At 37.5% G+C, this 23,239-nt stretch overlaps 1 protein-coding gene and 1 long non-coding RNA gene across 2 annotated transcripts; both read left to right on the top strand.

Annotated features, from left to right (window-relative positions):
• Nucleotides 1-938: 938 nt before the first annotated feature.
• Nucleotides 939-3,994, top strand: LOC113168292. Its single transcript, XM_026369310.1, has 4 exons — nt 939-972; nt 1,317-1,613; nt 1,700-1,945; nt 3,501-3,994. Exons 1-4 carry the CDS (start codon nt 939-941, stop codon nt 3,716-3,718), a joined length of 795 nt encoding a protein of 264 aa, XP_026225095.1. The 3' UTR covers nt 3,719-3,994.
• Nucleotides 3,995-4,868: 874 nt separating this feature from the next.
• On the top strand, nt 4,869-10,598 carry LOC113168637. Its single transcript, XR_003299503.1, has 3 exons — nt 4,869-4,885; nt 10,395-10,412; nt 10,583-10,598. It is a non-coding gene; the product is annotated as an uncharacterized LOC113168637 (long non-coding RNA).
• Nucleotides 10,599-23,239: the final 12,641 nt, after the last annotated feature.

Raw genomic sequence — 23,239 nt, 5'->3', positions numbered from 1 at the left:
TACTGAGTCTGACTCAACCTTTCAGCTGCAGTATTGGGTTAGCATACACCTTTATGAGTCACTGTTTTATTAGTAGTAATCAATAAAACACATTGATCATACAAACATATTGCCACTTTAGTAATGATTGTAATGATGCTGTAATGTGGGTAATGTGGGTGTGAAGCTGCAGCTCAGTCTTCCGTCTTAATATTAGAAACTGTGAACCATCACATCCTCCAGTCTGAACCCTCTGATTAGGACATCACTAGTAGAGCTCTGGCCTAGCTTAAGTCTTCTGTGTATGGGCTTCAAGGTTTCTTGGCAGGAGCAAGCACTTTTGCTTATTGGTGGGTAGAGTCGCTTTCAATTTTCAAAAATCTTATGAAAACATAACTATTCCACACATTTCTCTTTAATAAAATTGAATGAAACATGATCATAATATGCTGCAGATGATCATTTCAAGGTGCTGCTGTGGTTTAGAGCAACGTGTAGCATCAATGTTGTAGACGTAGTATAGTTTTATACTACTCTGTGAAAAGTATTGGCCCTCAAGTCACATGACAATATATTTAAGTTTACCATTGTTCTTTGCTCCACTCACTCTTGTCTAACCACAAGTCAATTTGTAGAACAATAGAAACAAATATAAACCAAAAAAATAGCATCATATTAACAGTAGAAGTAAGAAAGAAGAAAGTGAAGCCTCTGACCACCTACATTACACTACAGTCTGAAGTTCAGTCAGCAGCAAGACAACATGGAGGTCACAGCTCTCTGCATCAAACTGAGTGAGTACTGAGTCTCTGTTAATTTATAGTCCAAACATTCAGCTGCACTATTGTGTTGTTAGAATAGATGATACACTGACCTTCAAGAGCCACTGTCTCAACTGTAGGAACAAATTAAACACACTGATCTCACAACCATCTGTTGCTTTTTTAGTCTCTTTAGTGATGATGCTGCTGTGTGAACATGATCAGAAAGTTTGTAAGTACCAGTTATTTACTAACTGAACATATTCAGCATTTTGAAGGCGACATTTTCATTGTTGTTTTCTGGTACATTTTATAGGAATTATAAAGCCAATTATCATAATAAACTGGTTTAATTATGATCTTATTCTGTTATCATGAAAATGTATTCCAGCAGTTTAGCTCCATAAATAGCTGTGCAGAGACAATTGGATTTCTTTTAAGTTCCTGAAGACATTTCACCTTCTATCCAGTAGGCTTCATCAGTTCTGACGGATGCTCATCTTCAGAAACATGACCAGTTGCCACTGGACTGCTATGGTTGGGATACATAGGACCTAAGATAGTAAGAATCTTCAGACACTTGCAGCCATTTTGTGAATCTTTCTTTTTCAGATGCAGCTTCTCTTCGTGTTGATCCAAACAGAGCACAGTTCTTTGAATATGAGTCACTAACTTTTTATTGTGAGGAGGTTTCTGATTGTGAAGTTGTACATGAGTCCAAAGGGAAAACAGCCTCATGTAATAAAAGTAATAGGAGAACAGCAACAGGGTCGTCCTGCACTGTTACAAATATTTATTCAGATGACAATGGAGAATACTGGTTTGATGCTAGAGGTGGAAAAAGAAGCAACAGTGTCATAATCACTGTCACTGGTAAGTTTTTATCATAACAACAACATTTTGTTATAATCTCAACATGAGTGTATCATTAAATCAGCTTTTACATCCTTGTTATTCAGATGGTTCAGTGATCCTGGAAATTCCTGCTCTTCCTGTGATGGAGGGAGAAGCTGTAACTCTGACTTGTAGAAACAAGACGACTTCTTCACAGACCTCAGCTGATTTCTATAAAGATGGAGTCTTCATCAATAGCAGCTTTACAGGAAACATGATCATTCGCAGTGTTTCCAAGTGTGATGAAGGACTCTATAAGTGCAACATCTCTGGAGCTGGAGAATCAGCGGAGAGCAGGTTGACTGTCAGAGGTGAGACACTCAAATCAATTTTCATCTGTAGACTCCAAAGAGCAATCAGATTCAAATTAGTTTTAAGGGATGAATGTTGGCAAACCCAGTACTATTCAGTTGATTTTAATTTGAGTAGGAGTGAAGCAGTTAAAAGGACGAAGTGGTCTCTGGGCCGAAAAGATAGTCTGCGTTGTGTTTCTTTGTTATGGAGAACAGGACGACGGCTGTCTTGCCGACTGGTTTATTTTAGCACATATGTATAAAATGAAATAAAAACATCATCCGGTCTCTCACATGCACACCTCAGCGAGGCTTCAAGCCGACTCAGCTACACTGTGCATCACACCGCTTGTAACATTATACAAAATTAAAATAAACAAAAAAATAAATCACAGGGTGATCAGATAGTTTCAGATACATATACTTATCTCAAACAGCAATGTACTATTACTCTTTTATATATCAGTGGCAACTTTTATAATTATATATTTCTATTGAACAATATTAAATGTTAACAGTAAATACAAAGACAAAGTTCTACTACATTATGAAATAATTCCAACTCTTAATAAAAACCAGACAGAAACAATAGGACAATGAGGGAATAGACATACCTGTATAAAATAGAATAAAAACAGTTCAACAACTTCATACGATCGGTCTCTTACATGCAAACCTTAAAAAACACAGAAACACCACATGTAAAATCGACCGCATGCTCCACAAACCTAGCTTAAGAACGGCTAAGTTTAGCAAACATACATAAATAAATAAATACTGACGCTTAGACAAGAATAATATAATTTGTTACCGTCGAAATACAGGTTTAGAACTATCATTTATCATTAACATGTTTTAACACCTAACATCAGCAAGGCTTCAAGCTGACTGAGAAAAGTAGCGCGACTTAACAGGAGGTCACATAGAGAAAATAAATTCTGAAAAAAAAAAAAAAAAAATCCCTCAAAATAAAAATTACATATACCATGAACATAATACAAAAATATAACATAGGACAAAAACAATGGATGGATAATTGGTGAAATATAAAACACCTTAATTCACATGATACATATACATGGCCGCTCAAAGGTCTGGGATCACTTAGATATTTTATAGTTTTCCAAGGAAACACACATAAAATTAGTCTGAATGTAGTAAAAAGAACAGTACATGCTGACACTGTCAGTTAGAAATAATGATGTGGTGAAAGTGACTTCAAACTTGTCCTTCATCAAAAAACAATGCAGAGAACTGACAATGACTAATAATAGGCCTCCATGCAAAAATTTAAAAAAGTAATTAGATTAATGATAAAATTGTTTATGGCATGGCATTAAAATGTTTTTCTTTAAAAAATTAAGAAATTTGTAAATGATCCCAAACTTGTGAGTGGTAATATATAAAGATACATAAATATTCAGGATAATTAATTAACCAACATGAACACACTAATTTAGTATGATGATACTGAAGTAATCATAATTTATTCTAATTATAAAGTTACACACAAAGAAAACAGCACATTTAAGCAACACTAACTTATTTCCTGTCATTGTTACAATTTTCCCAGAACAACATCTCATGGAGAACGATTGTCTGTCAGAACACTGCTGTCACATCTACCTCAGACTGAGGACTGTTTTCACCATAGTGATGGTGGCTCTGCTGCTGCTGGTGGTGGGACTACTTCACTGCAGAAAACTCAGAGTTACAAACCGTAACTGCAACTGTAAATGCAATTGTCATAATAAAGGAAGCAATGGAGAAAATACCAAAGATGAAGAGTAAACGAAAGCTAATGTACTAAAAGCTACATAATGTATTGAAGTAGATGATGTCCCACCATCCTTTGATTCAATACTAAACATCCACTGTGTTCATATTTGTATATGTTGTCATTGATTTGATCTGCGAGTCGCTAGTAACTAAGATGTCATGTAGCTCTGACTGTTTCCTGTTTCTTTGAGCCTCTACAGCAACATGTGTCATGTGCTGTTGCCGTTTTAAGAAATGAAGATCTCTCAGTGCAGCTGAAGACGTCTGAAGAGTGTCTAAATGTTTTCACCTCTGTGAACGGACTCTATGTGCTGTGTGGGGACACTGGTCACTTATACAGCAACACATCTGTCTAGAAGACAAGAGCACTGAGGATCATTTTACGTGCTCTACATATTGAAATTAGTTAATAATTAAAGTAATAAACCTGTATCAGCTGCATGTGCAGCATATTTAACTGTACTGTGTAATTATGACTTTTAATTGAAATATGTGAAATAAAATGTTGTTTGTGGAATAACAGCTCACTGTGAATGTTATAATTCAGGAGCTGGTAAAGGAGTTGAAGCCATGAGCTGAATGCTCTGAAATATAAACTTAAAGGTGAAGGAAAGTGAAAGATCAGAAAAGGAAACCACGACATGGATACTTTTTTTTAAAATTGCTGTATATTTGTATCAACTGCAACATCATCACCACAATGCGTAACTACCATGACTGTGCAGTATCTGAAAATACTAAAACTGCACAGCTACAGTTCCTGTGTCAGTATTGGGTGTAAAATAAATGTTTATCAAATACTTTGGCTAATCTTTTCAATATCAATATGTACTCAGCTAAGAAAGAGCTTTTGTTAGCATGCTAACTGGCTAAAGTAAGATAGTGTAATTGTTTAACCTGTGATACATCAGCGTAATGTGCTGCAGATATTAGTTTCAAGGTGCTGCTGTGGTTTGAGCAACGTGTGGCATCGAAACTGTGGACGTAGTTTATGTTTATACCTTTATACAATGTGTGAGAAACTATTAATCCTCACGGATTTTAAACCATGAGTCTATTTCTACACCAATAGAAAGAAGTTGGGATCTAAAAAACAATGTGTTAACAGCAGAGGTAACAAAACAGGAAGGGAGCTTCTGTGAACCTACACTAGACAACAAGTCAACATGGAGGCCACAGGTCTCTGCATCAAACTGTTTGAGTACTGAGTCTGTTCTGAGCTTCCTGCAAGAAACTCAGCACATTCAAGATAATCTTAAAGGATAAATGTACTTTTATTTTTGCACTTTCTTCAGAGGATCTTCTCACAGAGTCTGTTCGTCCATCAAACCACTGCTGTCACACCTACCTCGTCTTAAGACGAGGTTCATCATAATGATGGTAGAGTTAACTCATCCACTCAAATGGAAATCTAATTGTACTGACAAGGAAAAAAAAATGTAGTTGTGTTGTTGATATCATGTCAAGTAAGCTTACGATGAGCTGTATGACAGTTTAGACAAAGGAAGGAGAGAAGGACTTGTACAGGCTAGCCAGACAGAGAGATAGAGATGGGAAGGATGTGCAACAGGTAAGGGTGATTAAGGACAGAGATGGAAAGGTGCTAACAACCCAGGAGAGTGTGCAGAAAAGATGGAAGGAGTATTTTGAGGAGCTGATGAACGAGGACAATGACAGGGAAAGAAGGGAGAAAGATGTGGATGTTGTGGAGCAGGAAATAGCAGAGATTGGAAAGGATGAGGTTAGGAAGGCTCTGAAAAGGATGAAGAGTGGAAAGGCTGTTGGTCCTGATGACATACCTGTGGAGGTGTGGAAGTGCTTAGGAGAGACAGCAGTGGAGTTTCTAACCAGTTTGTTCAATAGGATTCTAGAGAGTGAGAAGATGCCTGAGGAATGGAGGAGAAGCGTTCTGGTTCCGATCTTTAAGAACAAGGGTGACACGCAGAACTGCAGCAACTACAGAGGAATCAAGTTGATGAGCCACACAATGAAGCTGTGGGAAAGAGTAGTGGAAGCCAGGCTTAGGAAGAAGGTGGAGATTTGTGAGCAGCAGTATGGTTTCATGCCCCGTAAGAGCACCACTGATGCTGTTTTTGCTTTGAGAATGTTGATGGAAAAGTACAGAGATGGTCAGAAGGAGCTGCATTGTGTCTTTGTAGATTTAGAGAACAATACTTGATACTCTTGCTACTCTGAAAAAGAAGCTAGTGAATCAGAGGAAGTTAGCGCCATGGTACAATTCACAAATCTTAATCATTCTGAATTAATTTCAGTAATTAATTCCTCTAAACCATCAACATGTCTCTTAGATCCCATCCCGACTAGACTCCTCAAAGATGTCGTACCTTTGATCAGCACGTCCATACTAGATCAGATTAATCCATCTTTACAAATAGGCTATGTACCACAGGCTTTTAAGGTTTCTGTAGTCAAGCCCCTACTCAAAAAGCCTACTCTGGACTCGGGGGTCTTAGTGAATTGTAGACCAATTACCAATGACCACCTGCATAGCAATAACTTGTATGAAGATTTCCAGTCAGGATTTAGAGTACATCATAGTACAGAAACAGCACTGGTAAAGGTCACTAATGATCTTCTATTAGCATCAGACAATGGTCTACTCTCTACACTCGTCATGTTAGATCTTAGTGCTGCATTTGATACTATAGATCACAACATTTTATTACTCAGACCGGAAATATATAAAAAAATATATATATATATATATATATATATATATATATATATATATATATATATATATATATATATATATATATATATATGGAAGCACTATAAATTTCCATTGTTATGCAGATGATACCCAGCTATATTTATCTATGAAACCAGGAGAAACTAATCAATTAGTCAAACTTCAGGAATGCTTAAAAGACATAAAGACCTGGATGTCCTCCAACTTCCTTCTCCTAAATCCAGACAAGACAGAGGTTATACTGTTTGGGCCCAAAACTCTCAGAGACACTATGTCTAAACACATTCTCACCATTGATGCTTAGTTCTGGCCTTAAGTAATACTGTAAGAAATCTCGGAGTTATCTTTGATCAGGATATCTCCTTCACTTCATACATTAAAGAAATCTCTAGAACTGCCTTTTTTCACCTGAGAAACACTAAACTTAAAATTAGGAGCATCCTGTCCCAAAGTGATGCTGAAAAACTAGTCCATGCATTTGTTACTTCCAGACTGGACTATTGTAATTCCTTATTAATAGTTTGTCCTAATAACTCATTAAAAAGCCTCCAGTTAATCCAAAATGCTGCAGCCAGAGTTCTGACTGGAATTAGCAAGAGAGATCATATTTCTCCTACGTTAGCTTCTCTCCATTGGCTCCCTGTTAAATCCAGAATTGGATTTCAATTTCTTCCTCCTCACTTATAAATCCCTTAATAATCAGGCTCCATCTTATCTTAAAGACCTCATAGTTCCTTATCTTCCAAGCAGAACACTACGTTCTCAGACTGCAGGTTTACTTGTGGTTCCTAGAGTTTCCAAATGTAGAATGGGAGGCAGAGCCTTTAGCTACCAAGCCCCTCTCCTGTGGAACCAGCTCCCAGTTCAGGTTCGGGAGGCAGACACCCTCTCTACATTTAGGACTAGACTTAAAACTTTCCTTTTTTATAAAGCTTCTAGTTAGAGATGGATCAGGTGACTCTGAACCATCTCTTAGTTATGCTGATATTGCTTAGTCTGCTGGGGGACCTCTACTGATAAACTGAGCTCCTCTCTCCTTTCTCCTCTATCAATTCAAATGCCACCATTGCATGTCATTAACTTTGTGTCTTCTCTCCTGTAGTTGTGTTTCCTCCTCTCTGTCTCCCTCTCTCTGTACTTTTCTGCAGGTATCCTCGGCCTGGAGCTGTACATCTCCAGAAACCAGTTGACCCGTTCAATGTTCTTGCTGCTTGTTGTTGTCTTTATTGCCTGCTGTTCTTTTCTCTCTTCTCTTTCCACTCACCCCAACCGGTCGAGGCAGATGGCCGCCCACTATGAGCCTGGTTCTGCTGGAGGTTTTCCTCTCCACTGTTGCCTAAAGCTTGCTCAAATGGGATTGTTGGTTTTCTCTATAGTTTTTTTGTATAAATATTTTCTGTAAGGTCTTAAACCTTACACTGTAAAGTGCTTTGAAATAACTTCTCTTCTGAATTGGTGCTATGCAAATAAAACTGAATTGAATTGAAAGGCGTATGACAGGGTGCCCAGGGAGGAGCTTTGGTGCTGTATGAGGTTGTCGGGAGTGGCAGAGAAGTACGTCAGAGTGTTTCAGGACATGTATGAGAGAAGTATGACGGTGGTGAGATGTGCTGTAGGTCAGACAGAGGATTTCAAGGTGGAGGTGGGACTACACCAAGGATCAGCTTTGAGTCCGTTCTTGTTTGCTATGCTGATGGACAGGCTGACAGATGAGGTCAGACAGGAATCTCCCTGGACAACGACGTTTGTGGATGACATTGTGATTTGCAGTGAAAGTAGAGAGCAGGTAGAGGAACAGCTAGAGAGGTGGAGGTTTGCTCTGGAAATACTCAAAGGAAAGGTGTTTAAGACAGTGGTGAGACCAGCTCTGCTCTATGGGTTAGAGACGATGGCAGTGAGAAAGAGACAAGAGGCTGAGATGGAGGTCGCAGAGATGAAGATGTTGAGGTTCTCCTTAGGAGTGACCAGGTTAGACAGAATTAGGAACGAGTACATCAGAGGGACGGCTCATGTTGCCTGCGTTAGCAACAAAGTCAGAGAGGCCAGACTGAGGTGGTTTGGACATGTTCAGAGGAGGGATAGTGAGTATATTGGTAGAAGGATGTTGGAGATGGAGCTGCCAGGCAGGAGGTCAAGAGGACGACCAAAGAGGAGATAGATGTTATAACAGAGGACATGAGGTTGGCTAGTGTTAGGGTAGAAGATGTTCATGATAGAGTGAGGTGGAAAAGGATGATTCACTGTGGCGACCCCTGATGGGAAAAGCCGAAAGAGGAGAAGAAGAAGTTGAAATCATGTCATGTGCCGTGACCTCAAACATTGACTGAAAACATCTTTCTCTCTGTGCCTCTGTGAACAGACTCTGTGGGCAGTGTGGCAACACACGTGACATGTTCTACTTTATATTTGTCTCCAGCATCAAGTGTCATTTACTTAAAATTTAAATGTACAGAATGGAGGGATTTTGCACATATTAAATCATTATCTCCTTACAAAAGTTCCTACAAATTCTAACAGGAAGTGAAAGTTTTATATTAACCCTCCTGTCGTGTTTACATTCTGCCCTTTACTTTAGTTTTCCCGGTCTGTTTTAACTGCTCTTAAATTAGCACAAATTTTTTTTCACCACCAAATGTTTATTCAACATTTTTTTTTAGCTGTGAACAATATCTCAAAGTAGTGTTCAACATGAATTCATAATATTAGACATAAAATAACTGCAGTGAAAACACAAATATGCACCAAAAATGTATTACAAAATGAACATACTTTACATAATATAAAAAAAAATTAATGGAAAACCAAAGACCAAAATCAACATGAAGTAAATTTCAGGCATGGCTGCTTCTGGCGTCACATGCTGCCCAGATCTTTATTCCATATTTCCCTGGTTTGCTTGGAATGTACGCCTTGAAGGAACAGCGACCACTGAAAGGAACCAGGCACTGATCAACTGTCACTTTAGGGCCTGGATTGTACATGTACAAGTGTTTGGCACTCTACAGCTGGACTTGATGTCATCCACACGAGATGTCGCATACTGTGTTAGCCTTGGCATCAGAGCAAGTCCACTGTTGGACTGGAATGTCTCCTCAGATACCTGTTCTTCAAGTGCCTGTTCTTCAGGTGTCTGTTCTTCAAGTGCCTCTCCCCTTCATCTGTTGGTCAGTCTCCTCAAAGTCTTGATCAAAATCTGTGTTGTCTTCCACTTCCGAGACATCCTCCTCCATCTCTGGTTCAATTTCAGTGCCCTGAACCTCTTTGACAGTGAACCGCTTGGTCAGTCGCCTACTCATTGTGCTCACAGTAAAAGAGGTGCAAGGAAAACATCAAGCTACAGTCAGGGAAAAATATTTGAACCTCAGCTGATATGGTAAGTTTGCCTCTCCAGCTCCAGAGATGCTGCACTTGTAGAGTCCTTCATCAGACTTCAAACACTGTTGATGATCATGTTTCCTGTAGAGCTGCTATTGATGAAGACTCCATAGTGATGAAAATCAGCTGAGATCTGTGAGGAAGTCATTTTGTTTCTACAAGTCAGAGTTACAGCTTCTCCTTCCATCACAGGAAGAGCAGGAATTTCCAGGATCACTGAACCATCTGAACAACATCTTTATGTTTCTTTTATGTTAAACTCATATTGAGTCATAATCTCAAACTACTGCTGTGTTATGAGCTAAAAAAACATGTCTGTATCATGTCTGTAGACATGAGATATATTTAAACCTTATCTCTGTACCAAAGTATTGGCCTACAACTCACTTTAATTTTCACCCTTAGGTCTAACTTTGCTATTTGCTCCACCCACTAATGTTTAACCACTGGTCTACTTCTACCACAACAGCTAAAAAAATATATCTATAAAAATCATCACATTAACAGCAGAAGTAAGAAAACAGGAAGAGACGCCTCTGTGAACTACATTACACTTCAGTCTGATGTTCAGTCAGCAGCAAGACAACATGGAGGTCACAGCTCTCTGCATCAAACTGCGTGAGTACTGAGTCTGTTTCTGTTACTTTATGGTACAAACTTTCAGCTGCTGTATTGTGTTGTTAGAATAGATGATACACTGACCTTTAAGGGCCACTGTTTCAACTGTAGGAATCAATGAAACACATAGATCTTACAATCCTCTCTCTTTTTTTTTTTCGTCTCTTTAGTGATGATTGTGATGATGCTGCTGTGTGAACAAGATCAAAAAGTTTGTAAGTACCAGTTATTTACTCATTGAACACAGTCAGGATTTTGAAGCATACATATTCACTGTGGTTTTGTGATATATTATAGGAAATATGCTGCCATTTATAATTTTGAATTGGTTCTCTATTGTTAATTGAACTTCAGGAACTGTTTTATGAGTCTATTTTCTTTTTCTTTGTTGCAGATGCAGCTTCTCTTCGTATTAATCCAAACAGAGCACAGTTCTTTGAATATGAGTCACTAACTTTTCATTGTGATGATGTCTCTTATTGTGAAGTTGTAAATGCATCCAATGTGAAAATACCCTCATGTAATAAAACTAATAAGAGAACATCAACAGGGTCGTCCTGCACCATTAGAAATGTTTATGCAGATGATAGTGGAAAATACTGGTTTGTTGCTGGAGGGGGAAAAATAAGTAGCAGTGTCAACATCACTGTCACTGGTAAGTTTTTATCATGACAACATTTGTCATAAATTCAACATGAGTGTATCATTACATCAGCTTTTACATCCTTGTTGTTTAGAAGGTTCAGTGATCCTGGAAATTCCTGCTCTTCCTGTGATGGAGGGAGAAGCTGTAACTCTGACTTGTAGAAACAAGACGACTTCCTCACAGACCTCAGCTGATTTTTATAAAGATGGAGTCTTGATCAATAGCAGCTCTACAGGAAAGATGATCATCAACAGTGTTTCTACGTCTGATGAAGGACTCTACAAGTGCAGCATCTCTGGAGCTGGAGAATCAGCAGAGAGCAGGTTGATCGTCAGAGGTGAGACACCCAGATAAAACAAAAATACAGATTGAAATGACTTTTAAAGAATGAATGTTGGTTGATTTTAATCTGATCAGTAGTGAAGCAGGGAAAAGGATGGAGAAGCAAACATTGAAATATACACGACCGCTCAAAAGTCTGGAATCACTTAGATATTTTATTGTTTTCCAAGGAAATATACGTTAAATTAAATTTGATTAAATAGGTAATATAATAAAAAAGAACAGGATGTGATAAAGAGTTAGAAATAAAGATTTTCAACACCATTACAGTCTTTCAGATCTTAGGCATTTTAGCAGTCAATTTTGATGGTTTTCCTTCCTCAAGGTTCCTTCCACTCTGTACTAATTTCCTATTTTTCTATCTTCAAAGCACCCAGACCATTACTCTGCCTCCGTCATGGTTGACTAAAAGTATTAAGCACTGTTCTAGTGTCTTTTCATTTGTTCTGTGTCTCACAAATGTTCTTCTGTTTGATCTGAAAACGTCAAACTTGGACTCATCTGTAGACAAAACCTTCTTCCAGTCCTTCAGTGTCCAATGTGCTTTTTTGCCTTTAAAGTGCAGCTGCCAGTTGTGGCACCTATGAGGCGCCTTTGTCTCAAACTCTCAGATATTTGTTTTGATGCACAGTTGTGTATCGGGGCCTCCCGCTCTTTATTCGGTCTCTGTTAGAGTTTGTGCTGTTCTCTGAAGGGATTAGTTAACAGTGTGATAGGAAATGTTAAGTTTACTCATAATTTCAAGCACAGAGTAGCCTTCCTCCCTGAAGAGCGAAAATAGACTGAGGGGTCTCTAATGAAAGTTCTTTCTTTCTGGCCATTTTGAACGTGTAAACAAATATACAACTGTTGACGTTCAGCTTTTACATCCTTGTTGTTCAGCTGGTTCAGTGATCCTGGAAATTCCTGCTCTTCCTGTGATGGAGGGAGAAGCTGTAACTCTGACTTGTAGAAACAAGATGACTTCTTCACAGACCTCAGCTAATTTCTATAAAGATGGAGTCTCCATCAGTAACAGCTCTACAGGAAACTCAATCGTCCGCAGTGTTTCTAAGTGTGATGAAGGACTCTACAAGTGCAGCATCTCTGGAGCTGGAGAATCAGCAGAGAGCAGGTTGACTGTGAGAAGTAGAGGTGAGAAACAGCAAAGTTTTAAAACTAAGTTTTTACATATATATGATATATATGACTACTGTTTATCTACATGCTGCTACAAATTTTTACATTGAACTTCATAGACCTGCCCACGATAAATTAGAATACTTTAAAAAATTATTCCAGATGGTCACAAAGAGACGAAAAACAATCCTTCCAGTTCCACCCCATGGATCATTAGCACTGTCCTTCTGGCCGTTCTGCTGGTGGTGGTGGGACTGTGTCACTTTGTGAAAGGTTCCTGGAACAGAGGTAAAGAAAATACAATATAAACATTTCACTGTCAGTTGTGCTGTGCTGCTTCCACATAAATCGGTGGGTGAATCAAAACAAAAGGTGAATACACTGTTAAATTTAATATACAGATCTGTGTCGAAGCAGGAGAACTTTTCACTTGAGGCATTTTAAGTTCTGCTGTTTGCTATTACTAAAGTTGTTTTGGTTGGCGACTAATTTGAAACCAATAGAAATCAATATCGCAACAGATGGAGCACAGATCTTTTTAGACAATATGAGTTTTTTTTTTTCTCACCTGCATGTTGTTGGTATTTTTATTGCAGTTTGGGAGAAGAGCAGCAGACAGTTCCTAGTGATGGCCTTGACGGTCAAAACCATCTTTAAAACAACAATTATTTAGTCAATATGCTTGTTTTAGTGTAGTAAATTAGTTAATGAGCCACTATAAATGGCCACCATAATAACTGAGCTGTGAGCTGATATTTCTAATATAATATTTGCTGTGACTTACAACACAGAAAAAAGCGTGGCTTCTCCTCTGTCTGGTTTTCTAATTATATTCTTCCCCTCTTGTGTTGCAGTAGTGTTTACCATCTCTCCCCAAACACCTGCAGCAGACTCAGCTGGGAACGAAACAGGTGAGAACACAAATCATTGATCAGGAGACGATACAAAATACTTTCATGTAAATGAGATGATTATGGTTCTGGACCTCCCCTCATTCAAAATAATAAGGTTCAAGACAGGCAGTGCTGAACTGTGACCCAACTAATATATTATACTACATATTTATTTTTGTTAATTGGAACCAATTTACAACATGCATATCAAGAAGAACGGCAGCAGCAGTGCAAAAATATAACTTGTTGTTACAAACGTAAGACAGGCTCAGTGTGATCTCAGTTTTAGTTAAATGCGTAGATGAAAATTAAACTGAGAAAACAAGGTTGAAGGTCCCCTCAGGGGTCTAAGTAGAGTAGAGGTTGTTAATTGCACACTGATGGCATGCTCTGTATGGGGAAATTAAAGATTTAGTTACATATATATTATTTATTAAGCTCTATAGCTAAAATTACAATTACAATTACACTCATAAAACAAATACAACCCTCTGTATTTTCATGAGGTTACCAGGGAACCAGCACCAACTATAGAAAGTCACAACTTTGTTTGGGCACAAAACAATATTGTTGGTAAAAATAGGATTAAACTTTCTTCTGTTTAATTCTCTTATGTTAATCAATGATCACATTTTCCAAAATGAATCCAGATAGACACAAAGAACCTTTTCATGGGGACAGATAAATTAACCTTTCAGGGCATTGTTACTGATGTTACTGCTTTATCTATCAGCTAAATTGTTCTACCTCTGTCCCTACCAGACAGACCTGATTACTACATGTTAGGCATGGAAGAAACTCAGCAGCTTGGTAAGCTTATTAAAATCCATTCAAATCATAGCTGATGTTGTGACTAATCAACACCTGAGACGATGCCAGTGTTAGAACAAAGCAGGTGAAAGTGCTAGCAACATGCTGATGTAAGTCTTTCTTTTTTAGAACCAGCTGGATCAGCGCCCTCAGCTGTTACCAACCCAACTTTAACTGAGAATGCCTTCTATTCTGTAGTCAACTAGGTAAGAAGAAGGCAATACACATTCATGTCTAATGAGATGGCAACTCAAGGTAGCTAATATGACTGCAAAGAGTCATGAGAGGATATGGATTTGTGTTTCTTATACAAGCACCAAGCTACAGTCCTGTGTGCTGTTGAACCTCAACATGGGAAATGTGATGTTGTTACAATTTTGTTAATTAGAAAGAACGTACAGTATATATTTGTTTAATCAATGACTGAACAATCATACTGTTTGATGATTTACATTTGTTCTGTGTCTTACAGGTTTCAGAGAGAGCTGACGGAGGCTCTTTAAAATACAGTTAAACTCAGTGCTTCTATATTAATAACACCATGATATGACCTAATATCAGTGTAACATGTAGACATCTGTACAAATTGTGTAGAAATATAATAAAACAGGTTGCAAGTACATGTAAAGCTTTTTTAAGCTGTATAACTAACCATGAGCCTGTGTATGTTTTCAAGTGGTCTTTTTACCAATTAAACTGCATAAATTGGTCATGAGCCAAAGTCACATATATCAACAAACAAAACATTTCTTACATGATAAAACACAGTCATTTTCTTGTCATCGTCTTGTCTTGTACACACTCAATAATAAGAGGGTGGAAAATGTAAAAAAATAATAAATAAATAAATAAATAACTGGTTAAATCACATTTGGCATTAATAACCTCACCGCACATCAACTCAGGTTAATGGGTTCAGAACTAAAAAATGAGCAACAGCTGCTAACGTCAGTGCTAAATCCTGCTACACAGGTTTGGATTTGACCTGAACAACATCCCGGATGACTGTTGAGCTGCTCATCCTCACAGAACTGTTTCAGATCAGAGATGTACTTAAGTCGTCTGGTGTGAACATCTCGCTTGGACTAAGCTCTGGACTCTGACTGTGCCACTGCAGAAGGTGGATTTTGTGTCTCAGAAGCCATTCACTAGATGTTATTTAATGATTGTCCTGTAAACTTGACAATTAATTTTCTGACCATGTTTCTATAGAACAGCAATGACAGTACTGTAGCACTTAGCTTACAACAGGAGGAACTTTACTGAAGACCTGAATGTCTGTTTATCTGGTTAATGGGAAGAAGGTAAAAGCAGCCGGGGAAAAATCAAACCCAGACATTTGCAACTGCCATTTGTTGGACTGGGAGAAAGGGAAGTCCGTCAAAAAGGCAGAGGCCATAAGGTCAATCCACTATGACAGTGCCACAAAAGTCTTCCTCACCTTCTAAAAAAAAAAAGATGAAATCCTAGATGGAAAGAGCATCACCGACAGACTCTCTTGTTATATCTACTACTCCAGTCACAGCTTCCCAAAAAGCTAGAGTACTGGCGTCCTCCTCACCTTCTACACCTGGTCTGATGAGTCCCTCCTCTTCCACAGAGCAAATGATGAGGACCTGAAGGACTTGGTTCTTAATGATTAGGCAAAAATCGTGGCGACCACGTTAAGTCTCTCTGCACAGGAGTAGTAGTGATGAGGTGGAGCACTGATCAGTACTCCTTGGGTGCTTTTGCTCTTTTCACACCATACCAACATTTAGAGTATGCCGCAGAGCTCTTTAGAAGTGAAGGCAGGGTTCACTTTGCTGGTGAACACACAGCCTTCCCTCATGCTTGGATTGAGGCATCTATGAAAAAATGCAAATAATATTAACTTTATTAAGTAAAGTTAGCTCTAGCACGGGATGAACTCTAGGGTCTGGAGATCAGATGAGAATAAGCCGATGTGTCTTATGATAAAGAATATTCATGAAATTTAAAGTGATATGACTGATACCATGATAATGCTCCTTTAATACACTATTAAACTTGTTCATTGTTTTTTTCTTTCCCTTTTTAAATAATTGCAAATAAACTGATTAATTGAGTTTCTTTGTTACTGTATGTGTGACAAATGTAAAAGTGAATAAAGACACTGGGGTTTCTGTCCAGTATGTGAGAGAGTGAAAGAGAAGGTACAAGACGGTAGTAATACAAAAACACGGGAGGCACACCTGGAGATCGAGAGTTTGTTGATTGTTTGTTGTTAGATTTAGAGTTTTTTTATTAGGAGTAATGAGGGTGGACTGGATTAAAAATTAGTATATTGGAGGAACAGTATGGGTAAGATAGTTTGGAGGCAAAGTGGGAGAGTTAAGTCTTTGTTTGTTCTGGCATGTGAAGGGAAACAATGAGAATATAAGCAGGAGAATGCTGGGTAATGTTTGGTTTGTCAGTATTTTTAACAAGAAATTATTATGAAATTCAACTTAATCTGGCTAATGCCATAATAATGGCACTTTGAAACTCTCCTATGATACACTTATAAACCTGTTAGAACATTTTAAGATTCTGTATGATGATAAATTAGTGTACAGAAATTAAAACTATGTGTAACAAATGACTGATTTTGAAGTACAGTGCTGCCACTCAGTGGTTTGATTACACTGGCACATTGTTATCACAAGCAAGATGTAGGGAACTTTTTTTAAAACAATACATGAATGACATTAATCAAAGTGTGCTAACTCAACACTGGGGTAAAATCCAAAGTAAACTCAACCTGATATTTAATGATCCACAGGTTCTGGTTCTGTTCTGGTTCGGGGTTTTTTCATGATTTAGACAACTTTCTTTAAATATACTGGTGAAAGACTCGATGGCACTCTATTGGAAGGGATGATAGATTGTAAAACTGGTGATCTGTGTACGTTTCTGGGTATGAACTTAGCTTTTCTTCCTTCTTTTGTCAACTGTCACTGCCAGATGTAATGAGACTGTTTCTTTCTATAATCACATGTGCATCTATAAATGCATAATGTGAGTATTTCTATTTAGATACACCCGTACTTTAGTCTGTGAGAGCTCTCCACCCCTACATTACAGTTCAGTCTGATGTTCAGTCTGCAGCAAGACAACATGGAGGTCACAGCTCTCTGTATCAAACTGTGTGAGTACTGAGTCTGTTTTCAGCAGAAGTATTGCGTCGTTAGAATCAGTAATACAATTTACTTCTAGAGTCACTGATTCAGGTTTAGGAATAAATAAAACACATTGATCTTTCAAATATTTCTTGATTGTTTTTCTCTTCTCTATTTAGTGGTGTTTGTGACGCTGCTGCTGTGTGAACATGATCTGAAAGTTGGTAAGTACCCGTTATTTACTAACTGAACACATTAAGCATTTTGAAGGATGTGTTTTTACGTATTTTGGTGTTTTAAAATAAGAAGATATGAGATGTTGGAGAGTCAGTCATTTTTGAAAAGTTGTTAGAAACAAATACATGCTGACATTTCTTATATTTTATTTCAAATGTTTTGTCTCTTTTCTTTCTCTTTGTTGCAGATGCAGCTTCTCTTCGTATTGATCCAGACAGAGCACAGTTCTTTGAATATGAGTCAGTAACTTTTTATTGTGAGGGGGTCTCCTACTGTGAAGTTGTACATGAGTCCAAAGGGAAAATGTCATCATGTAATAAAACTAATAAGAGAACGTTGACGGGGTCGTCCTGCACACTGAGAAATGTTTATACGGATGATAGTGGAGAATTCTGGTTTGATGCTGGAGGGGGGAACAAAAGCAACAGTGTCGACATCTTTGTCACTGGTAAGTTTTTATCATGTCAACAACATTTAGTCATAAACTCAACATGAGTGTATCATTAAATCAGCTTTTACATCCTTGTTGTTCAGCTGGTTCAGTGATCCTGGAAATTCCTGCTCTTCCTGTGATGGAGGGAGAAGCTGTAACTCTGACTTGTAGAAACAAGACGACTTCCTCACAGACCTCAGCTGATTTCTATAATTATGGAGTTTTCATCATTAGCAGCTCTACAGGAAACATGATCATCCAAAATGTTTCCCTGTCTGATGAAGGACTCTACAAGTGCAACATCTCTGGAGCTGGAGAATCAAAAGAGAGCAGGTTGAATGTTGTAGGTGAGATAGTGTAATATTCCCCCAGTGTAAAGCTCAACAGATTCACATTAGTCTTATACAAATAGAACCTATACATGAAATCAGTTAAATAAAATATTAATAATAAAAGTGAATCCATTGAATTGAAAAAATAAACATTAAATTAAATTTACATTAAATTTAAAAGGAAATATTACTGATAACAGAAAGGTGAAATTTTCATAAATACATTTACTGCAACGTTGTTGTGAGTTTAATTTTAATTGCAAATTAGATGCATAGGTTTTAACAGATTTACGGACCACTGACAGTTGCACATGTTCCATCATCATTGCAGGACTTCACACTGAGACTCATTCCCTCTCAGACCTCTGCTGTCATATCTACTTCATCTTGAAGATCGTGATCTTCATAGTGATGGTGGCTCTGCTGCTGCTGCTGGTAGGACTGCTCCACTGTGGGAAAATCAAAATAAATGGGTCCAAACAGACACAAATGTAATAGATAAAAATAATATTTGGCTTCAGTGCACTTGTCTCCAAAGTGGTAACATCAAGTCTCATTTACTTATCATTTATTTGTCATGAACAAGAAGATTTTATTATGTTTGCGTAACGTTGACATCTTTTAAAAGAGAGGGTCAGAGTGAACTGAATTGAAGGTGTGTGACTCCACAGCTAAATTCTGTATTCATTTCAACAAAATTGATCAAATTTACGATCTGAATAACAATGCTAACAACATCAGCAGTAAGAAAAATAGAGCTGTCTACAGTATATGTATATATAAGTATATGATTTATATCATGTTTGTCAGCTGTATCTTTCTGAGACTAACCCGAATGAAGGAGCGTAGTCAGATGTGTAACAGCAAGATAAGACTTAAATAATCGACATAAGACAGAATTGTCACTTAACAAGCTATTGCAGCATCATGTCTGTGTATTAAAACCATGGAAATTTTTTTAAGCCTCTTGGGCAGCTGAACCATGTGTCTATTTTATTAGAGGTATCAGTTTCTACCACGTGACCAACTTATTCTGACAGAGTTGCAGTGAACACTGTTCACAAGCAAAAGTTGTTCTACTATAAATTACCCATTAGAAAAAAGTTTTGCCATTTCCAAGTTTTTGTTTTCTTTCGCAGAACAGTTGAAAATTATTTTTACTTTTTTTTATAAAATATGTTTCTAGCTAAATGAATGTTATATGTTTAATGAGTGTGTTCAACATAAATTAGTATGTTTATGTTTTATCACTTTTATAATGTTGTGGTTTTTAATTATTATTTTTATGATTTGGTGCTTCAGCTTTCAGTTTTCTGAAACCAAGACCAAATGAGGTTTTACTATATAAACCAGTACTTGATTAAAATGCTAATCTCTTCAGAATATGAAGCTTTACATTGCTACGTTAATTTATGTGCAAGAATATAATGTATATGACACCTTGTCTTGAACAAATGCTGACAAACATTACATAATTTATTCGTAGGAAGTCCTACGGCTTTTGACTGTTCCCTGACACATCTTTGACAAAGAGAAAATACATATCTAAAAAAAAAGTTAAATAAAATTAAATAAAAATATACAGGGTGAAATCAGTGTTTACATTACTATTCACACCCTTCAGGTCAGTATTTAGTAGATGTACCATTGACTTCAATCACAGCATAGAGTCTGTGAGGATATGTCTCAATTAGACTTGCACATCTGGACACTGGAATTTTTTGCCATTTTTTCTTTGCAAAACTCTGTCAGGTTGCATGGGGCTTGGGTGTGAACAGCAGTTTTCAAGTCCATCCAAAAATTTTGTATTGGTTTGATGTCTGGGCTTTGACTGGACCACTCCAGGACATTCACCTTGTTGTCAGTAAACAATTTCTTTGTAGCTTTACTGTATGCTTTGGGTCATTGTCATGCTGGAAAAAAAAAAAAAAAATTATCTCCCAAGCCATATTTGCCTTGCTGAAAAAGATTGTCCTCCAGGATTGGCCTATTTTTAGGGGCATTCATCTTATCCCCCAGCTTAACAAGCCTTCCAGGGCTGGCTGCCGAGAAGCATCCCCACAGCATGACACTGCCACCACCATGTTTCGTAGTGTGAAAGGTGTGCTTGTGGTGATGTTCAGTGTTTGATGTGCGTCCAACATAGCGTCTTGTCTGATGGACAAAAATTCTCATTTTAATTTCGTCAGACCAAAGAACCCTCTTCCACTGGACCATGAAGTCTTTCTCATACCTCTTGGTGAACTTGTGATTTAACATTAGTTTACTTTAATAGTTGCTTTCTCCTTACCAGTCTTCCATAAAGCTTTGACTGGTGAAGAACCTGAGCAACAGTTGTTATATGTACTTGTATTTATGAGTAGTCACCAGTGTGTTAGTGGGCTCTCTCACTAGTCTCCTTCTTGAACGGTCACACTCACTTCATGTGGACAGCCTGTTCTAGGCAGATTTTATAGATATGTCCCATATAGTGCATTTATGTCTATACTGAATATTTTTTTCTGAGAAATTATTTTATGTTTTGAAAAAGTATCTTCTAAATCTAAATTTCCATCAGAATTGTTTCTACTTTTATTTAGTGTTCATTAGCTAATGCTAACATGTTAGCACACTCATTTCAGCTGTCATACAGTAAAAATCTCTCAAATATCAGTGTGGTATCAGTGTCATTTTGAGAAACAGACAGCATTCTCTCCGCTTGCTGCTGTGGTTTAAACTAGAATGCAGCACAATTTCTGTAGACGTAGTTTAGTTTTACCTCTGATACCTTAAAAAACAATTTGGCCTACTGGTCATTTCAACTTATATTTATGCTTTGTTCAACCCACTGATGTTTAACCACCAGCTTATTTCTGCCACAACAGTTGAGAAAGTTTGTGATCTAAATAAATCATCACATTAACAGCAGAAGTAAGAAAACAGGAAGGGGCCTCTCTGTGCATCTAAATTACACTTCAGTCTGATGTTCAGTCAGCAGCAAGACAACATGGAGGTCACAGCTCTCTGCATCAAACTGCGTGAGTACTGAGTCTGTCTCTGTAACTTCTTAGTACAAACATTCAGCTGCAGTATTGTCTTGTTAGAATAGATGATACACTGACCTTCAAGAGCCACTGTTTCTTTTGTAGTAATCAATAAAACACAATTCTCCTCTATTGTGTCTTTAGTGATTTTTGTGATGCTGCTGCTGTGTGAACATGATCAAAAAGTTTGTAAGTATTAGTTATTTACTCACTTCAAGCATTGTGAAGGACACTTTTTCACCGTTGTTTTTTGGTTTATTATAAGAATTATGCATCCATTTATCATTTGAGCTGGTTTAATTATGATCTTATTCTGTTATTATGAAAACACAATTCAGCTGTTTTGCTCAGTATATAGCTGTCAGGTAACTGGACTCTCTTAAGTTCTTTAAGACATTTTATCTTCTATCCAGAAGGCTTCATCAGTTCTGACTGATTCTCATCTTCAGGAACTTAAAACGTGTCCAGTTTTCTACTGAACTGCTTTTGCTGGGATTTTAATAAGAAGTTAATAAGAATCTTCACAGCTGTATGAAACTCTTTCTTTTTCTTTGTTGCAGATGCAGATTCTCTTCATATTGATCCAAACAGAGCACAGTTCTTTGAATATGAGTCACTAACTTTTTATTGTGAGGGGGTCTCTTATTGTGAAGTTGTACGTGAGTCCAAAGGGAAAATACCCACATGCAATATAACTAATAGGAGAACATCAACAGGGTCATCCTGCACCATTACCAATGTTTTTCCAGCTGACAGTGGTGTATACTGGTTTAAAGCTGGAGGTGAAAAAAGAAGTAACGGTGTCAACATCACTGTCACTGGTAAGTTTTTGTCATGACAACAACATTTTGTCATAAAGTCAACATGAGTGTATCATTAAATCAGCTTTTACATCCTTGTTGTTCAGCTGGTTCAGTGATCCTGGAAATTCCTGCTCTTCCTGTGATGGAGGGAGAAGCTGTAACTCTGACTTGTAGAAACAAGACGACTTCCTCACAGACCTCAGCTGATTTCTATAAAGATGGAGTCTTCCTCAGTAGCAGCTCTACAGGAAACATGAGCATCCACAATGTTTCTAAGTGTGATGAAGGACTCTACAAGTGCAACATCTCTGGAGCTGGAGAATCAGCAGAGAGCAGGTTGACTGTCAAAGGTGAGACACTCAAATCAGTATTTCATCTGTAGATGTAGATTATCCTGTATAAAACACAGCAGATTCAGATTACTTTAAAATAATCAATGTAGGTAAACACATTCATTTTCAGATGATTTTAAATTGATCAGTTCTCAGTGAAGCAGTTAAAAGGACGATGGAGAATTTTAATGTTGTGCACATCAAAGTAAAGTGCATGGAAATATACACGACTGCTGAAAAGTCTGGAATCACTTTTTATATATATTTTATCGTTTTTTCCAATGAAACACACATTGAATTAGTCTGAATGGCAAATATAGAAAAAATAACAGGACATGATGACAATGTCTGAAATTATTTTGATGGAAATGATGAACATGTTCCTCACACCTGTCCCTCAACAAAAAACAAACAAACAAACAAACAAAAGCTTTTCCGGCAATAACAGCCTTTCAGCCTTTGTCTTAAACCACAAACTCTCAGATATTTGTCTTCTTTCACAATCGTACATGAGGACCTCTTGCTCTCTTTTCTGTCTCTGTTGGAGTCAGATTTTTGCTGAAGGCGGTAGTTAACAGCATGATAAGAAATGTTAAGTTTACTCGCAATTTCTAGCAGAGAGTAGCTTTCCTCCTTTAGGGACGACAGTAGACTGATGGGTCTCAAATGAAAGTTCTTACAGTCTGCTCTTTCTGAACATGTAAACAAATTAGTACAACTTCTGATGTTCAGATATTA

This window comes from Anabas testudineus, chromosome 18 (genome assembly GCF_900324465.2).
Source record: "Anabas testudineus chromosome 18, fAnaTes1.2, whole genome shotgun sequence".
Taxonomy (NCBI): domain Eukaryota; kingdom Metazoa; phylum Chordata; class Actinopteri; order Anabantiformes; family Anabantidae; genus Anabas; species Anabas testudineus.
The sequence above is the reverse complement of the archived record's forward strand: the minus strand, read 5'-3'. Positions and strand labels throughout refer to the sequence as shown.

Bases quoted from the DNA above. Each gene is read 5' to 3' on its own strand.
- LOC113168292 (XM_026369310.1), top strand. From the start codon at position 939: ATGATGCTGCTGTGTGAACATGATCAGAAAGTTT. The intron at 973-1,316 runs GTAAGTACCAGT...AAGAATCTTCAG, and splicing joins TGAACATGATCAGAAAGTTT to ACACTTGCAGCCATTTTGTG. The intron at 1,614-1,699 runs GTAAGTTTTTAT...CTTGTTATTCAG, and splicing joins TGTCATAATCACTGTCACTG to ATGGTTCAGTGATCCTGGAA.